This window comes from Mustela lutreola, chromosome 14 (assembly GCF_030435805.1).
Source record: "Mustela lutreola isolate mMusLut2 chromosome 14, mMusLut2.pri, whole genome shotgun sequence".
Lineage (NCBI taxonomy): Eukaryota > Metazoa > Chordata > Mammalia > Carnivora > Mustelidae > Mustela > Mustela lutreola.
The window spans coordinates 13107687-13127078 of NC_081303.1; the positions used below are offsets into that span (position 1 = coordinate 13107687).

The window sequence follows — 19392 nt, forward strand, 5'->3', positions numbered from 1 at the left end:
GTGGGAATGACAAGAAAAGGATAGAGTGAGATATGTTAAACAGAATCAGTAACATTTAATTGTTGATTATGGGTAGTGAGAAAGGAGTAAAAGTCCATTATGTTTTCTGGTTTCTGGCATGAATGATGAGATTAGATGGATGAATTTTTCAGTAGATTTTTATTTTCCCCACTAGATTTTTGAGAGAAGCTTTATGTGTATGAACAGCTTCTAATAAATTAATAAACATATTAAAGGTAGTTTCTGAGCAGGTTATTTCTAAGTTTTTCTTTATTTTTATTTATAGATGCTACTTCCAATGAACAACAAGAGCTTTTCTGTCAGAAGTTGCAGCAGTGCTGTGTACTGTTTGATTTCATGGACTCTGTTTCAGACTTGAAGAGCAAAGAAATTAAAAGAGCAACATTGAATGAGCTGGTTGAGTATGTTTCAACTAATCGAGGTGTAATTGTTGAATCAGCATATTCTGATATAGTAAAAATGGTAAGATTTATATAAATTCAAGTAAATCTAAGGTGTAATTATGAATTACTGAGACTGATTTTTAATAAATGTGCAATAATCAGGGTACTCAAAATGTTTTAAAAATAGTCCATTTGAAAGATTATCCATTCATTCCAAAGATGCTATCATTGCTTATAATAGTTTGAAAATTCAGTAGCCACAGTGGCTTGTGGCTGCCGTATTGTATAGTGCAGATCCAGGGTTTAGGAGAAAGATGTAGGCTTAAGATTACACAGACTGATAGATAATTAATATATAGGGCTGAATTGTCACTAAAGGAGAATGTCTAAAGTGGAAAGAGAAGAACAATGAAAAACTATGGAATTCTCTACATTCCAGATGTTGGGTAAAGGAGTCAGAACTAAAAAATTATATTTAGAATATTTTAATATACTTATAATGTCTGTAACACTTGAATTTCAATAAAAACTCAGGACCTTTAAAAAGTTAAATAACATAAATAAGTATGAAATCTCTGAAAAATAAATTACTGCTAACTTCATTAAAGTAAGGTTGTTTAGGATATTATTTATTAATAATTCAACCTTATTCTCCATCAAATGGTAGAAATTTGTTTAGGATGTGATGTTTGTATTTTGGTGCATAGTAACAAAATACAAAAAATTTAGCTGGAGTAATTAGAGAGTCACTGAGTACATAATTGAAGCTCAACTGTTACCCGAGTATAGAAGGTTATAGCAAGTATAATTTGTACTTGTCTTCATTTCCTTCCCCTTGACTAATATATGTTCTGGGGGAAGAACAAAATGTAGTTAAATTTGGCCCTATTATACTAGTTGAGTTTTCTTTCATCTTCCTGAATTAGAAAATACTGGGTTTTTTAAAATTGAAAATAAAAGCCTTAAAGAATTTTTAAAAGATCAGCTCTACAGAGAACATTAATCAAAATAAAATTGGCTTCTGAAACTCTCACAGACAGTGAAAAGTGACAGTTTGAAAATGGAAATATTGAATACTGATAAACTTGGTTTTTGTTTTGTGTTTATCATTAAAATATGTTCAGGGGAAAACTATTTCCATTTTACGGATTTCAAATGGTTTATGTTCATGAATTTTGAAAATATAGGAAAAAGGTACTTTTACTTTTATCTCTGGAAAAGTACTGACATGAAGGGGCGCCTGGCTGGCTCAGTTGGTAGTGCATGCAACTCTTGATTCTGGAGTTGTGAGTTCAAGCCCCATGTTTGGTGTAGAGATTACTTGAAGTTATTGACTTGGATATTAAAATGACTTAAATATTTGCATATTGAAAATGCTCAAATATTTGACTCAAGTTATTCTGTAATTTACTATGTAATAATAAATTTTGGGATTTAATTTCTATCCCCAAGAAAAAAGATGTATATGTTTTATTTATTTATTTATTTATTTATTTATTAACTTCTGAGTACTTAATTTCTAGATAAGTGTGAAGTCAACTCACCCTGTTGGCCCTGTAAAGCTCTTAGGTATATTTGTTACATACAGTTACTTTTGTTGGTGGCTAAAAGGTTATTTTTTATTTAACCTTTATTTTATTCTACCAATAATAAATATGCTCTCAAAGGCAAATTATGCCCTTTTATGGGATATTTCTCCTTTTCAAGTTTTATCTATGACTCTCTGCCATCTTTGTGAAATTCCTATCCATCAATCTCTTGGTTCTGCCTTCATGTTGAGTTCTAGGAGATCAAATTCTAGGTTATTACTTTCTAAGTCTTATGGTTGTACTAATTGACTGTTAGCAGTTCTTTCACTAACCATAGATGCACTTCATAAGAATAGTTGGAAATTTGCTTGCACCACCAAACAGCTCTTTTCTCATCCTTTATTCCCTAAACCGTTTATTTCAGGTGACCAACTCCTTAATAGTATGGCCTTAAATGTTTACTAAACCAAGTGGTCTCTCAGTCTGTTCATCATTCTTCAAAGAATTTTGAGTTGGCACCACAGTCTAACCTTTGCTGGTGAAAAAAGATGTGAAGTTTATGTTGGTGCTGAGACAGTGTGAATGATGAAATTGTAAATATTGTATTTCATTGAATCTGAAATGAAGAATCTCACATCCTGACTTCAGAAGGATAAACCTTAAAAAAAAAAAAAAAAAAAGAAAAAAGAGTAGATGAACTATGTTAAATTAAATCCCCAGTGGGGTATTATGAACTATGTCTGTAATAGCAGTGAAAGTAATCTGCCCTCCCATCCCTCTCCTTAGTGTGGTGTGTATGTATAGGAATAGAGATCTTTTATCAGACTTTTAGATTATAAGGTAAGTAAATGGCTGGATTAGAATATGGAGGGAATTGCAGAAAACTGAAAAGGACCAAGGTTAGAGAAAGGTAGAGTTAGGAATTTTATGATTTTTTTCCTCCATAATCCTCTCCCTTCCTCTTTTTTTTTTTTTTTTTTTTTCCTGTTAAGCAAAACTTGGAAAGAACAACTTGTAATTTAAGGAAGGAGGAATCCAGAGGAAATCTTTAAATCTTTAGTAGGTTGACATCTGAAGAAGTGTCCTCGTTGTGGGATAGAGAAAAAAGAAGTGCCTACCTTCTTCATGTCTTGATGAGGTTTCTAGGTTTTGAACTAGGCTTATAGTCACAACTCTTAAAGTTATCTTTAAAATATTTCATTTACATTGTTTAATTGTACAATGAAGAATATAAAGCTGAATTTTTTTTTCTTCACAGATCAGTGCTAACATCTTTCGTACTCTTCCTCCAAGTGATAATCCAGATTTTGATCCAGAAGAGGATGAACCCACACTTGAGGCCTCTTGGCCTCACATACAAGTATGAAACTTATTATATATTGACAATTTTTGCATTTATGATATTCTGCTGAAATCATGGTGGTTCTCTTTTAGATCTATTTAAAATACTTGACTTTTAGTATGTGTTCTTACCATTTTTTTCCCCAAAATGTTTTTACTTTTTTTATTATGATAAAGTATACTTTTACCATTTAAACCATTTTAAAGTGTACTGTTCAGTGGCATTAAGTACATTCACAATGCTGTGCAACCATCACCATTTCTAGTTCTAGAATTTTTTCATCACCCCAAGTGGAAACCCCCTTCACATTAGCAGTCACTTTCCATTCCCCTAACCCCACAGTCCTTGACAACTACTAATCTACTTTCTTTCACTATGGATGTGCCTGTTATGAATATTTAATGTAAGTAAAATCCTATAGTATGTGGCCTTTTGTGTCTGGGTTCTTTTATTTAACATAATATTTTCAAGGTTCAACAATGTTGTTGCATGTGTCCATCCCTCATTCCTTTTAATGGATGAATTACATTTCATTTTCTGAATATACCACATTTTGTTTATCCATTAATCATTTGATGGATGTTTTGGGTTATTGTAACAAGAGCTATTATAACATTCACGTACCAGTCATGCACCAATTTTTGTTTTAAGGTGTTCCCCATAAATTTTGATATGTTGTGTTTTTGTTTTCATTCACCTGAAGTACTTTCTAATTTTCCCGTGATTTCTTCTTTATTTTTTAGGAATATTTCTACATATTTGTGACTACCACATTCTTTCTGTTACTGATTTCTAATTATTTCAGTGTAGTTGGAGAATATACTTTGAATGTTTTCAATCCTTTAAGTTCATTGAGGATTGTATTAGGGCCTCACAGACAGTATATTCTGGAGAATGTTTCATGTGTGCTTGAGAAGAATGCGTGTTCTGTGGTTGTTTGGTGGAATGTTCTATAGAAAACTGTCAAGTCTAATTGGTTCATAACGTTGTTCAAGTCTTCCATTTCCTTGTTGGTCTATTATTGAAAGTAAGAGATTGAAGTTTCCAGCTATTGTTGTTGAATTATATATTTCTTTCCAATTCTGTCAGGTTTTTCTTCATGTATTTTGGGACCCTGTTGTTAGCTGCTTATGTTTATAATTGTTATATTATCTATCTGGATGGTCCTTATCATTGTAACTCCAGAAAATTTCTCAAGGTTATTTGTCTGATATTAGTATAGGCACTTCACCTCTCTTTTGGTTACTGTTTGCATAATATATATTTTTCATCTTTTTACTTTTAATGTGTTTCTTTGAATCTAAATTGTGTCTCGTAAAAGTTGGATCATGTTTTTTTAATCAGTTTCAATAATCTATGCCTTTTGATTGGAGTGTTTAATCCATTTACATTTAATGTAATTACAGATAAGGTAGGATTTACATCTGCCATTTTGTTATTTTCTGTATGTTTTATGCCTTTTTATTTCTCTATTTTCTGTTACTGCTTTTTGTATTAAACAGATATTTTCTAAGGTACCATTTTAACCATTTTAATTTTTTTTTTTTTTTTTTAAAGATCCCAGGATCCTGGGATCATTACCTGAGCAAAAGGCAGATGCTTAACCAACGGAGCCACCCAGGCATCCCTACCTTTGGTTTTTCTTAACTTTATTTTTTATTTTTTTAGTAGTTAACCCAGGGATTACAGTTAGCATCTTAAAACAATCTAGTTTGGTTAATACTAACTTAATTTCAATAATATACAAAATTTTGATCCTATATACCTCCATTGCCTCCTTTGTAGTATTATTTGTGGTTTTATTGTCATACAAATTAGATCTTTTTTTAAGATTTATTTATTTAAGAGAGAGATAGAGACACAGTGGAGGGTGGGGGGCAGATGGAAAGGAGAAGCGACTCCACTGAGTAGGGATCCAGATACAGGGCTCGGTTTCACTACTCCGAGATCATGACCTGAGCTGAAACCAAGAGTCAGATGCTTAACTGACTAAGCCATACAGGTGCCCCACAAAGTAGATCTTTATACATGCCCACCATGTACCATTTTGTAATTATTGCTTTATGTGGCTGTCTTGTAGAGCAGTAGAATAAATGAGTTATAAATAAAATACATTTATAGTGTCTATTTATGTATAGTTGACCCTTGCACAACACATAACACCAGTTTAAACTGTATGGGTCTACTTAAATGCAGATTTTATTTGATAAATACAGTACAGTGCTATAAGTGTATTATCTCTCCTTTATGATTTTTTAAACAATTTTAACTCCAGTATAGTTAATATACAGTGTTATATTAGTTTCAGCTTGTATCAGGTATGTAGTATAGTGATTTACCAATTCTGTACATTCCTCAGTGATCACTGTGATAAGTATACTCTTAGTCCCCTTCATCTGTTTTCACCCATTCCACCGCCCCCCTCCCCACCCAACCTGCCCTGTGGTAACTATGGGTTTGTTCATATTGTTGCAAATGGCAAGATTTCATTCTTCCTTATGGCTGAGTAATATTCCATTTTGTATGTAGGGGGGTGGATATATAATATTCCTTTGTGTGTATATATACGCACATACCACATCTCTTTTATCCTTATTCATTTATCAGTGGACACTTGGGCTACTTCCATAATTTGGCTGTTGTAAATTATGCTGCAGTAAACATAGGGGTGCATATATCTTTTTGAATTAGTGTTTTTGTATTCTTTGTGTAAATACCCAGTAGTGTAATGACTGGATTGTAGAGTGGTTCTGTTTTTAATTTTTTGAGGAACCTCCCTACTGCGTTCCACAGTTCCTGCACTAGTTTGCATTCCCCCTTATGATGGTTTTTTTTTTTAAGACTTTATTTAGAGAACCCGATGTGGGGCTCCATCCCATGATGTATTTTTTTAATGAATTTTTTTCAGATTTTTATTTATTTGAAAAAGAGAGCACAAGCGGGGGGGTGGGGCAGAGGAAGAGGGAGAAGCAGGGATCCCCCCATCCCCCACATGGGGCTCAGTCCCAGGGTCCTGGGATCATGACCTGAGCTGAAAGCAGACTCTTGAGCAACTGAGTCCCCCACCCCCAGGCGCTCCTGGATAATCTATTGATCTACCTTTACATTTACTTATTCTTTCTTATGCCAGCTTACAGTGTTTTGGGTTGGTTTTGTGGGTCTGCAAGTTCACTGAAGTCCTCACTGTGCCATTCATTAGTGTTATCTGGAGCACTTCTATTTGGTTGAGACTGAGGGAGGGACAGTCTTTCTGACTTAATGCCATTGTGTGACAGTTCACACTTCAGATGTAATTGGAAAATTGGTAATAAGAACTTATTACAGGGGCACCTGGGTTAAAGTTAAAGTTAAAGCTTTAACTTTAAAGCTTAAACTTAGTTAAACTTTCTGCCTTCAGCTTGGGTCATGATCCCAGGGTCCTGGGATCGAGCCCCTCGTCGGGCTCTCTGCTTGGCGGGGAGCCTGCTTCCTTTCCTCTCTCTCTGCCTGACTCTCTGCCTACTTGTGATCTCTGTCAAATAAATAAGCAAAATCTTAAAAAAAAAAAATACTACATAGGTAGGACCAATTCTTCCATTAAGCCTCCCCTATTTCTGTCTGGCACTAATTGCGTCATTCAAACTTACCCTCAAATATGTGGCTTTAATATAATGTTATTTAGGGTTCACCTAGTAGAATCACACTGGCACTACTTTAGTTTATGCTTTAGTAACTAGAACTCTTTAGGCAGAATTCAGGGTAGATCATCTTATACTGCTTAGAAACTGTTACAAAGATTCCATTATAGCCATAAAATATTGTACTCACATGTGTATAGTGTTTCTTTTGCACATGTTTTTATAAATCTAGTCTTTGTGATCATTGATTTTTGTTCTCCAGTTGTCTAGGTAAGATATACTCTGAGAATATCCAAATGACACTTATTTTTAAGCAAGGCTCTGAGGGAGACAGTAAAAGTTCAAAGGACTCTTGCCTTTAATGCTTCAAATAAATTTTATATTTAAAAAATAATGTTAATGACCTGAAATCTGCAGGCAAGCACAGTATGTTTTTCTAGAGAGTTTAATGAAGGTTACACATAACCAATGGTACTCATTTATAAGACTGCTGATCATGATTAGCAAATTATATTATAGCAATACCAATAACTATTGAACACTTACATGTTTCAGAGATAGTGACAACTGCTTTATATATATTATCTCATTTAATCCTTTTGGTGACACCATAATACTCACATTTTAGGGTAGGGGGGTTGGTGAAGGGCAGTAAGGAAGGCACTTGATGTAATGAGTACTGGGTATTATTTGCAGATGATGAATCCTAAATTCTACCCCTGAAACTAATAAAACACTGTATGTTAACTAAATTGAATTTAAATAAAAATTTTTAAAAATATTTTTCATATTTTGTAGAAAAGCTAATATGAAGCTAAAAGAGATTAAGAATTCTGCCCAAGATTATGTAAGTAATAAAGAGCCAAATTAGGTTTACAACTCAATTATTACTTCAGAGTACTTGCTCTTGATTTTTAAAAGCTTTAGTGCCTCTGTTATAGTCTGGCCCTAAAGTAAATACACACCAGTTCTTAATGAGGCTTAGTTCATACCTTTTTAGCTTCATTGTAACACTAGTAAATTAGATCTTCCAAATAATTCAGCTAGCCATACTTTTTCTTTTTTAGCCCTCATAAGTGAATTTTTAATGATATGCCTTAGTTAAGTGTGACAAAAATTTACACTCTATACATTGTAATACATAACTGTAATACATTACATTATAATTTTTCATTGTATATATACAAATTCTAACAAGTATTATTACAAAGAGAATTATTACAAAGCATGGTGAAATAGAAATTATTCTGGTGATAGACCTCTACTTAAATCCAGTTTTTATACTTTTCTACCTGGGTGACCTGGTTAAGCTGCTTAACTTCTCTGCATCTCCCTTTATAAAACTGGAATAAAACAGGATTGTATAAGGATTGAATGGGATAATGTATGCACAGAAACTAGCACAGTTTTTTAAACTACACTGTTTGTTTTCTGTTCTGTTTTCTTAAAAGATAAGTACTTCTGGTATGTGGGAAGAAGTGTATTTTTTTGTTTTGAAGTGTGTTTTTATTGTTACCTTTATGCTGATACCTTTATATGATATATGATACCCTTGGTTCTTTCTCTTATTGTTAATTTATTGGTTCCCTAGCATGGACAATACTGAAATTATCAAGTAGTCTCTTCTTCCACTTCCTACTTACCTAATCTCTAATGTAAAGTAATAATCCATTTACTCTCACAGTAAATACTTATATAGCAATTCAAAGCTTCTACTTTCCATACACTCTTCTTCATTCCCTTCCTCAACTTTATATTTGTATTATTATGTAATACTTAACATGGTTAGAACATGTAATTCTTGTATACTACTATTCTGTTACCTTTATGCCCATTGCTTTTGATTAGTTCTAGAGGTAATATATTTAATTTTACCATCAATCCTTATGTCAGAATTCCTCTAATCATTTTTTGGTAATTTGGAGTTTATTATTTTTTTTTAAGTCTTTATTTATTTAAGTAATCTCTACACCCAGTGTGGGGGGTCACACTCACAAACCCTCAGAGCAAGAGTAACATGCTCTTCCAGCTTAGCCATCCAGGTACCCCTGGAGCACATTCTTTAGTAGAGGAACTCAAGAAAATATTATTCCCTGAGTTTTTGCATGTACAACAGCAGTTTGTGTGTAGCTTTAATTTTTAAAGATCAACCTGATTTGATATAAAATTGTTGATTCATATTTCCTTAGGTACCGTAAATATCTTATTCCGTTGTCTACTGATTTCAGTCTGATTTTCTGTCTCTTATATAAAGACAGGGTTTGTTTTTTTTTTTTTTTTTTTTGCTTAGATGCCTAAAGAATATTTTTCCTTTAATGGCCCAACTGCTTTACTGGCCATACATTAGTGTCAATTTTTCTAGATAAATTTTCTCAGTTGAATAGTACTCTTTTACTATAAAAACCCACTTAAAAAATTTTTTTAAAGATTTTATTTATTTATTTGATAGGCAGCGATGTGGGGCTTGATCCCAGAACCCTGGGATCATGACCTGAGATGAAGGCAGAGGCTTTAACCCACTGAGCCACCCAGGTGCCCCTAAAAACCCACTTTTATTTTTATTTTTATTTCTGAAAAGTTTTCTTCAGTAATAATTTTTAATATTTCTTTTGTTGCACTGCTTTGTTTTTCTTCTTTGGGGGTGGCAGCTATTCATGTGTTGGCTCTTCTTTGGCTCTCTGTGTTTTTTACTCTCTCTAAAAGTCTTTTTTCTTTTTTAATTTTTTTTTTCCTTGTTGGACTGTTGTTCATCTTATTTCCATTCCCTTTTTCTTTTTTCGGTTACTCTAGTTGTAAAGCACACTGACAGTGAGTATTAGAGACAGGTGAGAGGAAGGGAATGGGTATTACATTAGTCAACCAACAATGCCTGCCGCAGGCTGGGATCATTGGAGGGAAGAGTCTGTCTTGAGTAAAATGAGAAAATGATATGTTTTTATGTTTTCAATGACAACAGGATGGATAATGACCAACATAAGCTCTTTTCTACATAGTTTCTGGGAGGTAGAGAGAAACTCTGCTTTACATGTGGGTGCTAGCTGTTGCTTCCAATTACATTATTGATTTTTATTTTGCCAGGACTTGTATTTTTAGTGGTCATTGCATTTTATTTATTTATTTATTTATTTATTTATTTATAAAAGATATTTATTTATTCACTTGACAGAGGTCACAAGTAGGCAGAGAAGCAGGCTTTCTGCTGAGCAGAGAGCCCAATGCAGGGCTCGATCCTAGGACCCCGAGATCATGACCTGAGCCAAAGTCAGAGGCTTTAACCCACTGAGCCACCCAGGTGCCCCTCCATTTTATTTTAAAAGACAAAGAAAGAAATTTATATTCTACACTCTTTGGGACACTTTAAGCAATAGTCTACCTCTTTTATTTATTTATTCTGTCTAGTATATATATGTCTAAATAAAGTGAAAGAGGAATCCTGGGATTAGCAAAAGCTGATAAAATTATTAAGATTTATCAGCACATTAGAGCTTATAGAACTAAAAAATCTGAACTGGAAAACTTTTTTAATAGCATCATACACCAGTTCATGTAAAATTTGGGACCATAGTTGATATAAAATTAATGATACTATATTTAATAATGCAAAGGTTTTAAAGATGTGAAATTCTCATGAGCTGATTATATCTTTTTTAATCACATGTAGTTGAATAATCTGAAAAAGTTTCCTCAGTCTTTGAATTTCTGAAATTAGTATCTCCATTAAGATATTTTTATATGCTCATGGAAATTAACAGTGAAAATTTAGCCAAACAAACAATATGCTTTCTATTTTTCACTGGTATGATTTGAACTTTCATTTGAATTCCCTGAAACTAGCAGTTTAACATTTTAGGAGCTAGGTAGTGAGTCGCTTTCAAAATATGATTTTTAAAAAATGGTTTTCTCCCAAGACAGAATACATAGAGACACACAAATTTTTGTATATCCATGACCCCAGTGAAAAGACTCTGCCCTAGATATATATGTTTATAGTTAATCTTTCTCATAACTAAAATTTGGTGTACAGTTTTAAAAATTGGCAATTAAATGGTCTAGGGGAATCAGAAACTATTGAATCCTGAGTGAGCTGATTTATAGAATCTGTCAGAATATAGTTGCTACATCATTATTTAATCATCTTTTTTTAGGGTGGAATATTAAAGCTGCTCTGATAAATGAGATTATAGACAGTTGTAGCACTGAGGAAATTTGCTCAATGAAAGTTTTTCTTTTGTTAATGTACTTGAAATCAGTTAACCCAGAATTTTTTGTTCTATATTAAAAGTTTACATTTTACATTTAGTTGTCAGATACTTGATTTTAGAAATTGATTTGATGGGATGAAAAACAAACATTAAATTAATGAGGGGAATAATAAGCAATTTCAAAACCTTTCAAAATTTTGTTTTCCCAACCCTGTTCATGAATTTCCTAAAAATGTGCTAATTTATAGTTTTTCTTTTTACTTTTTTTCCACTCTGTAATGGAAATACTAATGAGCAATGGAAAAATGGAATAAATGAAATAAAGGAACAAAGAAAAAAGGAACAAAAAAACCTGTTCTACTGTTCTAGTAGTAGGTGACTGGTCATCTTTTAATTTACAGAATGTATTAATATATGGTAATTACTAATTAAGAGTTATAAATTATTTTTTATTTCTTTTCTAAGCATTATTGCTTTGTATTTATGGAGGACAAACAAGATTGTAATTCTCTGTATACTGACTTTTAGATAATTAGGGAGGCGTGGCTGCTGTATTAGTCTGGAATACGGGCAGATTATGTAGTATTTTAATTTTCTTTTATTAGTTATTTTCTTTAGTGGCACAGATACTTAAGATGTAATTATTTTATGTAGGGTACTGACTAAAACATAGACCTTTCTTTTTTTAGGAATAAACTGTATTTTAGGTACTAGAAACTTCTTTGTGACCTCTACAATTAGAAATTTATACTGGGAACATAAACATTTTACAGTGTACGCCTCTTCACATTCACGTAGCCCTCAGATTCAGTGTTCAGGCACTTAATATGAAATATCTCATTTAGTTCAGTGTATGTTAAGTCTTACATGAATTCTTTCATATATTAAATCAATTTTAAAACCTATTTAAATTGGGATGCTTGGGTGGCTCAGTGGATTAATAAGCCTCTGCTTTATGCTCATGCATGATCCCAGAGTCCTGGGATCGAGCCTGCATCAGGCTCCTTGCTTAGCAGGAAGCCTGCTTCTCCCTCTGCCTGCTGCTCCTCGGCTTGTGCTCTTTCTCTTTCTCTCTGACAAAAAAATAAAATCTTTAAAAAAATTTTTAATTAGTTTTCTCTTAATAGAGTTTGTAAAACATTGGACCACCATATTCCTTGAAGAGAGCCTTTTGTTTATATAGAGTTTATTAACGTTTCTTAAAAAACTTTTTGCCTCTCTGGGCCAAACATTTCCAGTTCCTTCAGCTTTTTTGTATAGATCTTATTTTCAGATACTTAAATCATCTATGTTGTTTTTGCTGTACCTTCTTCTAAAATCTTTTATTGGTGAAGATTAGAATTTCATATATTCTAACTACCTAGGAAAGACGTGGTCATTATGGAGTAGAATGGTAAGATTACCCCCCTTTAGTTATCTTTTTACATTTTGTGCTTGCCTTTTATCTTTTAGAGTATTTTTTTGGTTCACAGAAGTAGGAGGACCAGCTGTACATTGTATATTCAATTTGCCAGTTTACTAAAGAAATGAATCCATTGCTGAAAGTATCTGTTGTTCTGTGAAGCACTGTTTCTTAGATTCTTAGAGCAAAGTATTTCTTCATATAGAAGAATATAGAGAAACTTTAGTAATTACACAGAAGCAGTCCTCCACAACTATGATTTTTATTCATTCAGTAAATATTGTATTCAAGGCATTGTTCTAAATATTGGGGGTAAACTAATAAGCAAAATCTTTTATATCCTAGTGGAAAAGAATAAATAATACTACTATGTCAGGGTATGATAAATACAAGAAAAAAAGTAATGCAGGATAGAGTATAGAGAGAGTGGCAGTGGGGACACAGGGTGCCATTTTATAGACGCATAGTCTTAATTGTGCCATCTTGAAGATTTTCAGCTCTGTAGATCACTAGTGTTTGCTTCTGTTTGACATTACTCAGCATGTGTTTATTAGATAACCTTTTGTTATCTCTTCAGTGGTGCTAAGTTGGCTGCATAAAAGTGATTTGCTGCTAATCTTGACTGGTCACTTAATGTTCACTGTGTTAGGAAAATGATGAAGATGAGAACTATGTAAGAAATAATAATGTGGTATCTGTGATCGGCATATGTTTGAACTGAGTATGTGATTTAGAGGATTCAGCTTGATGATGTGCAAGTCTCCCAAAAGACATGTGATTGCTCTTAATAGTATTAAGCCTTAAGCCGTATATATCTGATGCAGATCTTCAGAGGCAGAATATATAGGCTAATGCGTGCCATACTTGACTCATGTTTAACCTGGTCCCACCTTACCACAAATCTTAACTTCCACTCAACTAGGCATCTGCATGAAGATTCTGAGCCTCTGATTCCATACCCACCAACCCATACCCTACACCATCTGCTTCTCAAGACATGTCCTGCCTTTCTTTAATAAGCCCTTTTTCTTCTTGGCTTATGCACAATCAAATCAAATATAGGGCTCAAGTTGCTGTCCTCCTTAAAACTTTTCTTACTGACTTTATTCCACAATGATAAAACCTTTTTCTAAAGGTCTCCTCCACTCAGTCTGTGCCATACATTTTTAAAGAATTAATTAATTAACCCAAACTGTGCAGAGGGACAGGGGGGGAGAGAATCTCAAGCAGACTCCCTGTTGAGTGCAGAGCCCAACACGGGAATTGATCTCATGATTCTGAGATCGTGACCTGAGCTGATATCAAGAGTGAGATGCCCAGGTGCCCCTGTGCCATAAATTTTTGTGTATATACCATTTTATATATTTCTAGTTTTGTCTTCTTTCCCTAACAAGTGAATGAGCTTTTTCAGAGCTGTACAGTGTCCAGTATCTCTTCACACTACGTAGCTATAGGGAAAACTTCTGACACCAAATGTGTCGATTTCCCACACCAAGAAATTTATCACTTCTCTGAACAACAACTGGGTGTCTTATAGTTTATTCATTTATGACACTAAATGAATTTATGAATTTAAATAAATGAATTTATTTATGACACTATTCATTTATGACACATTTATTCATTTATGACCTAGAATTACCACAAAGGCACAAGTTAAGGGCTCAGTCCCATGAGACCACGCTCTACTTCACATGGTAGTCATGAGTCTTGGTCTCTTGTACTTCTGCCAAGCTGGCTGTAAGTCTGGAGTTCCCACAGCCCACTCCTCTGGTTTGATAATTTGCCGTAGCCCACAGAACACAGGGAAACACTTCACTTATTACTACTTGCGAATTTATTATAAAGGATACAACTCAGGAACAGCCAAATGAAAGAGATGCATAGATTAAGGTATGAAAAGGGGGCTCCATGTACCACCCTCCCATCACCTTGGTGTGTTCCCCAACCCAGGAGTTCTCCAAAACCCTTTGTTGAGGATTTTGATGATGGTTCCATTAGGTGAACATGATTCATTAAGTAACTGGCCAGTGGTGATTGAACTCCATTTCCAACCTCTCTCCCCTCCCTGGAGGATGGGGAGTTGGGGCTGAAAGTTTCAACCCTCTCATCATCACATTGTTTCCTGTGATAACCAGACTTTCATCCTCCTGAAGTTATCACATTAACCTAAACTCCAGCATGTTTGAGAGGGGCTTCTTTTTTTTTTTTAATATTTTATTTATTTATCAGAGAGAGAGGGAGAGAGAGCGAGCACAGGCAGACAGAATGGCAGGCAGAGGCTGAGGGAGAATCAGGCTCCCTGCTGAGCAAGGAGCCCGATGTGGGACTCGATCCCAGGATGCTGACCTGAGCCGAAGGCAGCTGCTTAACCAACTGAGCCACCCAGGCGTCCCAGAGAGGGGCTTCTTATAAACAACAATAAAATGTATCCCTTACTCCTACTCAGGAAATTTCAAGGTTTTAGGAGCTCTGTGGCAATAACCACAGATGAAGACCAAGTATATATTTTCTCATATCAAAATCTCACAGCAGGCGAGGATTGGACATGAAAAATGGGCCCTGAGTATGTTGTGCCAGTGAAACTCTGTAGCAGCCTGTGAGACTGTACTGACTCTTCAGAGGACTCTGATCATTTTCTGTATCTTTTTGCATGTGTGCAACCCAAAGCAAAATTATTTGTGTAGTTGGTTGATTAGAAGATTATTTATAAATAAAAACTGGTATCAATTTTTGTTTCCATATTACAGTGTCATACCGAACAGCTAAAAGATAATAATTAGACCAGATGAGCATCACTCCTTTGGATAGTTGGTCAAAGATGCACTGGACAGAAACATTTATTCAACTCCCAAAACTGTTGTTAGGCTTAGAATATTATTGAATTCAGTAGTAAAAATTTGTTATTCTATGGTGAATGATAAGGCCCCGATCTGGTAGTGCTTTTTTTGTGTGTTGTAATGTCTGTAAATTAATTTCTCCCTTCTGTATGTGGCCTGATGTTTATCATTTTGTGATCAAAATGTTTATTGTATATTTCTACTTTTGGGATGTAGTCTTCCTTTTTTATTTTTAGGGCACTAGATTAATGTGTTGTTTGATAGCTAATAAATTAAGGTACATTTGGGGGCTATACTCCTACATTTTATAGCTATTAGGTTACAATAAAAGAAAAACTTTAGTGTTCTTCTTAAAAGACAGATGCAGCTGTGATGGAGGCAAGTTAACTAAACCCTACTTTTTGTGGTTTTTAAGATTTTATTTGAGAGAAGAGAGAGAGAGACCTCACTAGAGGGCAGGGTCAGGAGGAGGGACAGAGGGAGAAGGAGATGCAGGCTCCCTGTTGAGCAGGGAGCCCAATGCAGGACTCAGTTCCAGGACCCAGAGATCATGACCTGAGCCAAAGGTAGATACTTAACCAACTAAGCCACCCCTGTGCCCTAAATCTTACTTTTAATTCTTACTTGTGACCACAAATGAACATTTCCTATTACTTTTAAGATGCCTGACACTTTTATATATATATATATGTATGTATATATATTTACATATATTTAAATGTGTGTGTGTGTGTGTGTGTATATATATATATATATATATATATGTATATATATATATATTTTTTTTTTTTTAAAGAGAAGGGAGTTGGGGGGAGGTTAACAGGCTCCATACCCAGCATTGAGCTCAGTGAGGGGCTCAGTCCCACGACCCTGTGCTCATAAAGTGAGCTAAAACTAAGAGTCAGATGCTTAACTTTAGCCACCCTGGTACCCCAAGATGCTGGTGCTTAAGTAGACATCCTGCTGTGACTTCTAGTATATTCACTGTGATAAACATTCCTTCCTGAACCCTGAACTTAAATAATTTAGTTCATTACTTCTTAACCAGCTGAGCCACCCAGGCGTCCCTTAGTTCATTACTTCTTAAATGTAAATAAGGTGTGCTGGCTTTAATTCTTTCCAATATAGTTTTATAGAAAGATGTGAAGTTTTTTGCTTTTTATTTTTATTGATACACTTCCCCTTACAATTCGGTTTATTCTTATCTGGAGGTTTCTGATCCTGTATTTAAAGAACTCTGGATATTAAGTTGAGGTGGGTTGGGAATCCAATGGAGAAAGAACACATTCCCAGTGAGTATGGACTGCAAAAGTCTTTCCTAGTTAAATATTTTATAGGTGTCATTTTTATTTTCTAGCTCCCATAATTTCAGTTTCAACAAGTGATATAAAGCAGTAAATCCCCAAATGTACTAGCTTAGGAGGCCAAATTGTGAATATATATTTAGTTTTTAAAAATCTTACCAACTCATCACGATTTCCAATGAGGTTGAAAATCTCCCTCCTAGGGTGGTAGGGGAGGTATATTTGGTATGAAGGGATAAATTAGGGTAAATTTTTATAGTTATCCTCTTAGCTTCTATTTGACTTTCTTTCATAGTTGGTGTATGAATTCTTCTTAAGATTTTTGGAGAGCCCTGATTTCCAGCCTAGCATTGCAAAGCGATACATTGATCAGAAATTTGTCCAACAGGTAAGGAATTCTTAATGTCTTAAATTTTCTTATGTTCATCTTAGCAATGATTAACTTGTGATTAAAATAGTCTTTCAGAACTTAAATGGTTTATTTCACTTTAATAGCATTTAATACTCTCGCCAGACAATTAGAGTAAAGGTGAAGTAGCTTTGACAATATCAGAGTATTTTAATCAAGAGTGAGCTTCTAATGAAGTCAGTTGAATTATCTTATCCAATACTGAATTCTCAGTTACTTTTAAAGACCAGAAAGCGAGCTTTTCTGCACAGTTTGAAAAAATTTGGTATGACCATTCAATCTAAAGGCAAGAAGCCTTCTTTTAAATTGTTAAGTCTTTGACCTTGAACTTTGACATATGTTTTAAGCATTGTGACTTTGAAATGACAGAGGAAAAGTGGAAATGGAATCCTTGTTGGGAGTTTGGGATTAGGCTCCTTTCTTGCTGTTTATTACCAGTGACCTTTCCTTTTTCCTTTCCCCTTCCCACCTTAGGCATTCTAGCTACCCATTTCCTAAGCCACCGATAAATGGCATCTTTAAGAAGAAAAGGAGATAGTGAAACATAGTGTGATACCTTCTTTTTTTTTTTTTAAGATTTATTTGAGAGAGAGAGCATGCACACACAAGTAGGGGGAGGAGCAGGAGAGGGAGGCTCAGACAGACTCCCTGATGATCACTGAGCCTGACACAGGGCTCAGTCCCCTGAGATCATGGATCAGGACCTGAGCTGAAGTCAAGAATCGGCTGCTCAAATGACTGAACCACCCAGGCTCCCCCTTCTTTTATTTTATAAATTTGTCACTAGCTATTATTTTTTGGAACCTACCTACTGAAAATTAATTTCTCAGAATGTGTTCATTTTTATTTTCAAAATCTTTTCCAACAGTGTAAAAGCCTCTTTTTAATTATGGGGAATTGGCTGGACCTAGACAAGATTGTGAAGGAGACCAGATCTTTCTAGGTTCATTTTTTTCCTCTGGAAATTTATCTCAGTATGTAAGGTCTCATTAGGAATTTGATACTCTCTTCTTCGAGAGTTACTTGCATTTTCAAGAAAGAGAAGATGAGTGAAAAGGTGGTGATGAACCCAGTGCTAAGGCTGGGATTAAAATCGCTAGGACCTTTCCTGCCCTCTTAAACACCAGTGTATGATAAAGATTCTACAAACACGAGTTCCACATATTTGGAATTCACTTTTGATCAGTTATAACTACCTCGGACCTCACATAAAGTATTCTTACTAGTTGCTGTGAGTGTACTGATTAATGGAGAATATTGTCAAGATATGTCCTTCACCCATTCAAGCAGCTCCTCATAAATTACGAAGAAATATTAGGTGTGTGCTAACAGTAAAATTTACATTTCAATCACAAGTAAAGGTAAGATTAGATGGAGTTTTGTTATTTTGGTAATTGCAAATGAATACGTATTTATTTTCTCTTGTAGCTCTTGTGTGCTACAGGAGGAATATAGTATATTGAGGAACTCTATGATATATCATATTAAATTGTGTTTAAGATAGAAGGGTGAGAGGAACAATTGCCTTAGTGCTTCTTCAGTCTGGATCTTGAGGTGTTTCTGCTTCTGGATTATTCCACGGGTTTGAGGGGGAACAGGAAGAAAACTGGTAGAGTGGGACCCATTTTCTGCCTTCTCTAAATATATGAATTACCTGAGAAGCTAAAGCCCAATAATTTGTTCTTAGCAGTTTAGATGACTGTACTTTCATATAGCACTTCCTTAGTTATTCTTATTATGTTACTTTTGTATATATCTCAGGTTTTATAATTTGAAATTATTTGATTACATGGTAATTTTAAGACTTAGAAGTACAGGAAAAAAACCCTTAAATATAAATGTGGATACTCATCATTTCAAGAGAAAAAACACTTGTGTAATTCCAAGTTATATTCAAGTCACAGGATTTCAGAAGAAAAAAGGAAGCTAAGAATTAGTGAGGGCATATTTTATGTGCCAGGCACTGTTCTTATATGCTTTTATATAAAGAACTAGACCATGTCTAATTCCACACAGCTAATAGCTGGGAGAATTAGGATTAGAACTAGACTATGATATAACTTTCATTTAAATAAAAACAAGACTAGTTTTTTTTTTTTTTTTTTTAAGATTTATTGATTTATTTGATAGCACAAGTGGGCAGAGAGGCAGGCGGGGTGGGGGGGAGCGGACTCCCTGGTGAGCTGAGAGCCCAGTGTGGCCCTCCATCACAGGATCCTGAGGCCATGACCCAAGCTAGAGACAGAAGCTTAACTCACTGAGCCACCCAGGCACCCCAACAAGATTAGTTTTAACCTTCCTCATTTTATCAATGATGAAAAAACTCAGAGGTTATTAATTACC

At 34.5% G+C, this 19392-nt stretch overlaps 1 protein-coding gene across 1 annotated transcript in view; it reads left to right on the forward strand.

The window, feature by feature from the left end:
- Positions 1 to 19392, forward strand: part of PPP2R5A (protein phosphatase 2 regulatory subunit B'alpha) — a 63242-nt gene that overhangs the window by 32146 nt on the left and 11704 nt on the right. The window contains exons 2-4 of the mRNA XM_059145301.1: positions 287 to 483; positions 3192 to 3293; positions 16936 to 17028. Of these exons, the coding sequence (XP_059001284.1) occupies positions 287 to 483; positions 3192 to 3293; positions 16936 to 17028 (392 nt within the window). The remainder of the gene's footprint in view (positions 1 to 286; positions 484 to 3191; positions 3294 to 16935; positions 17029 to 19392) is intronic.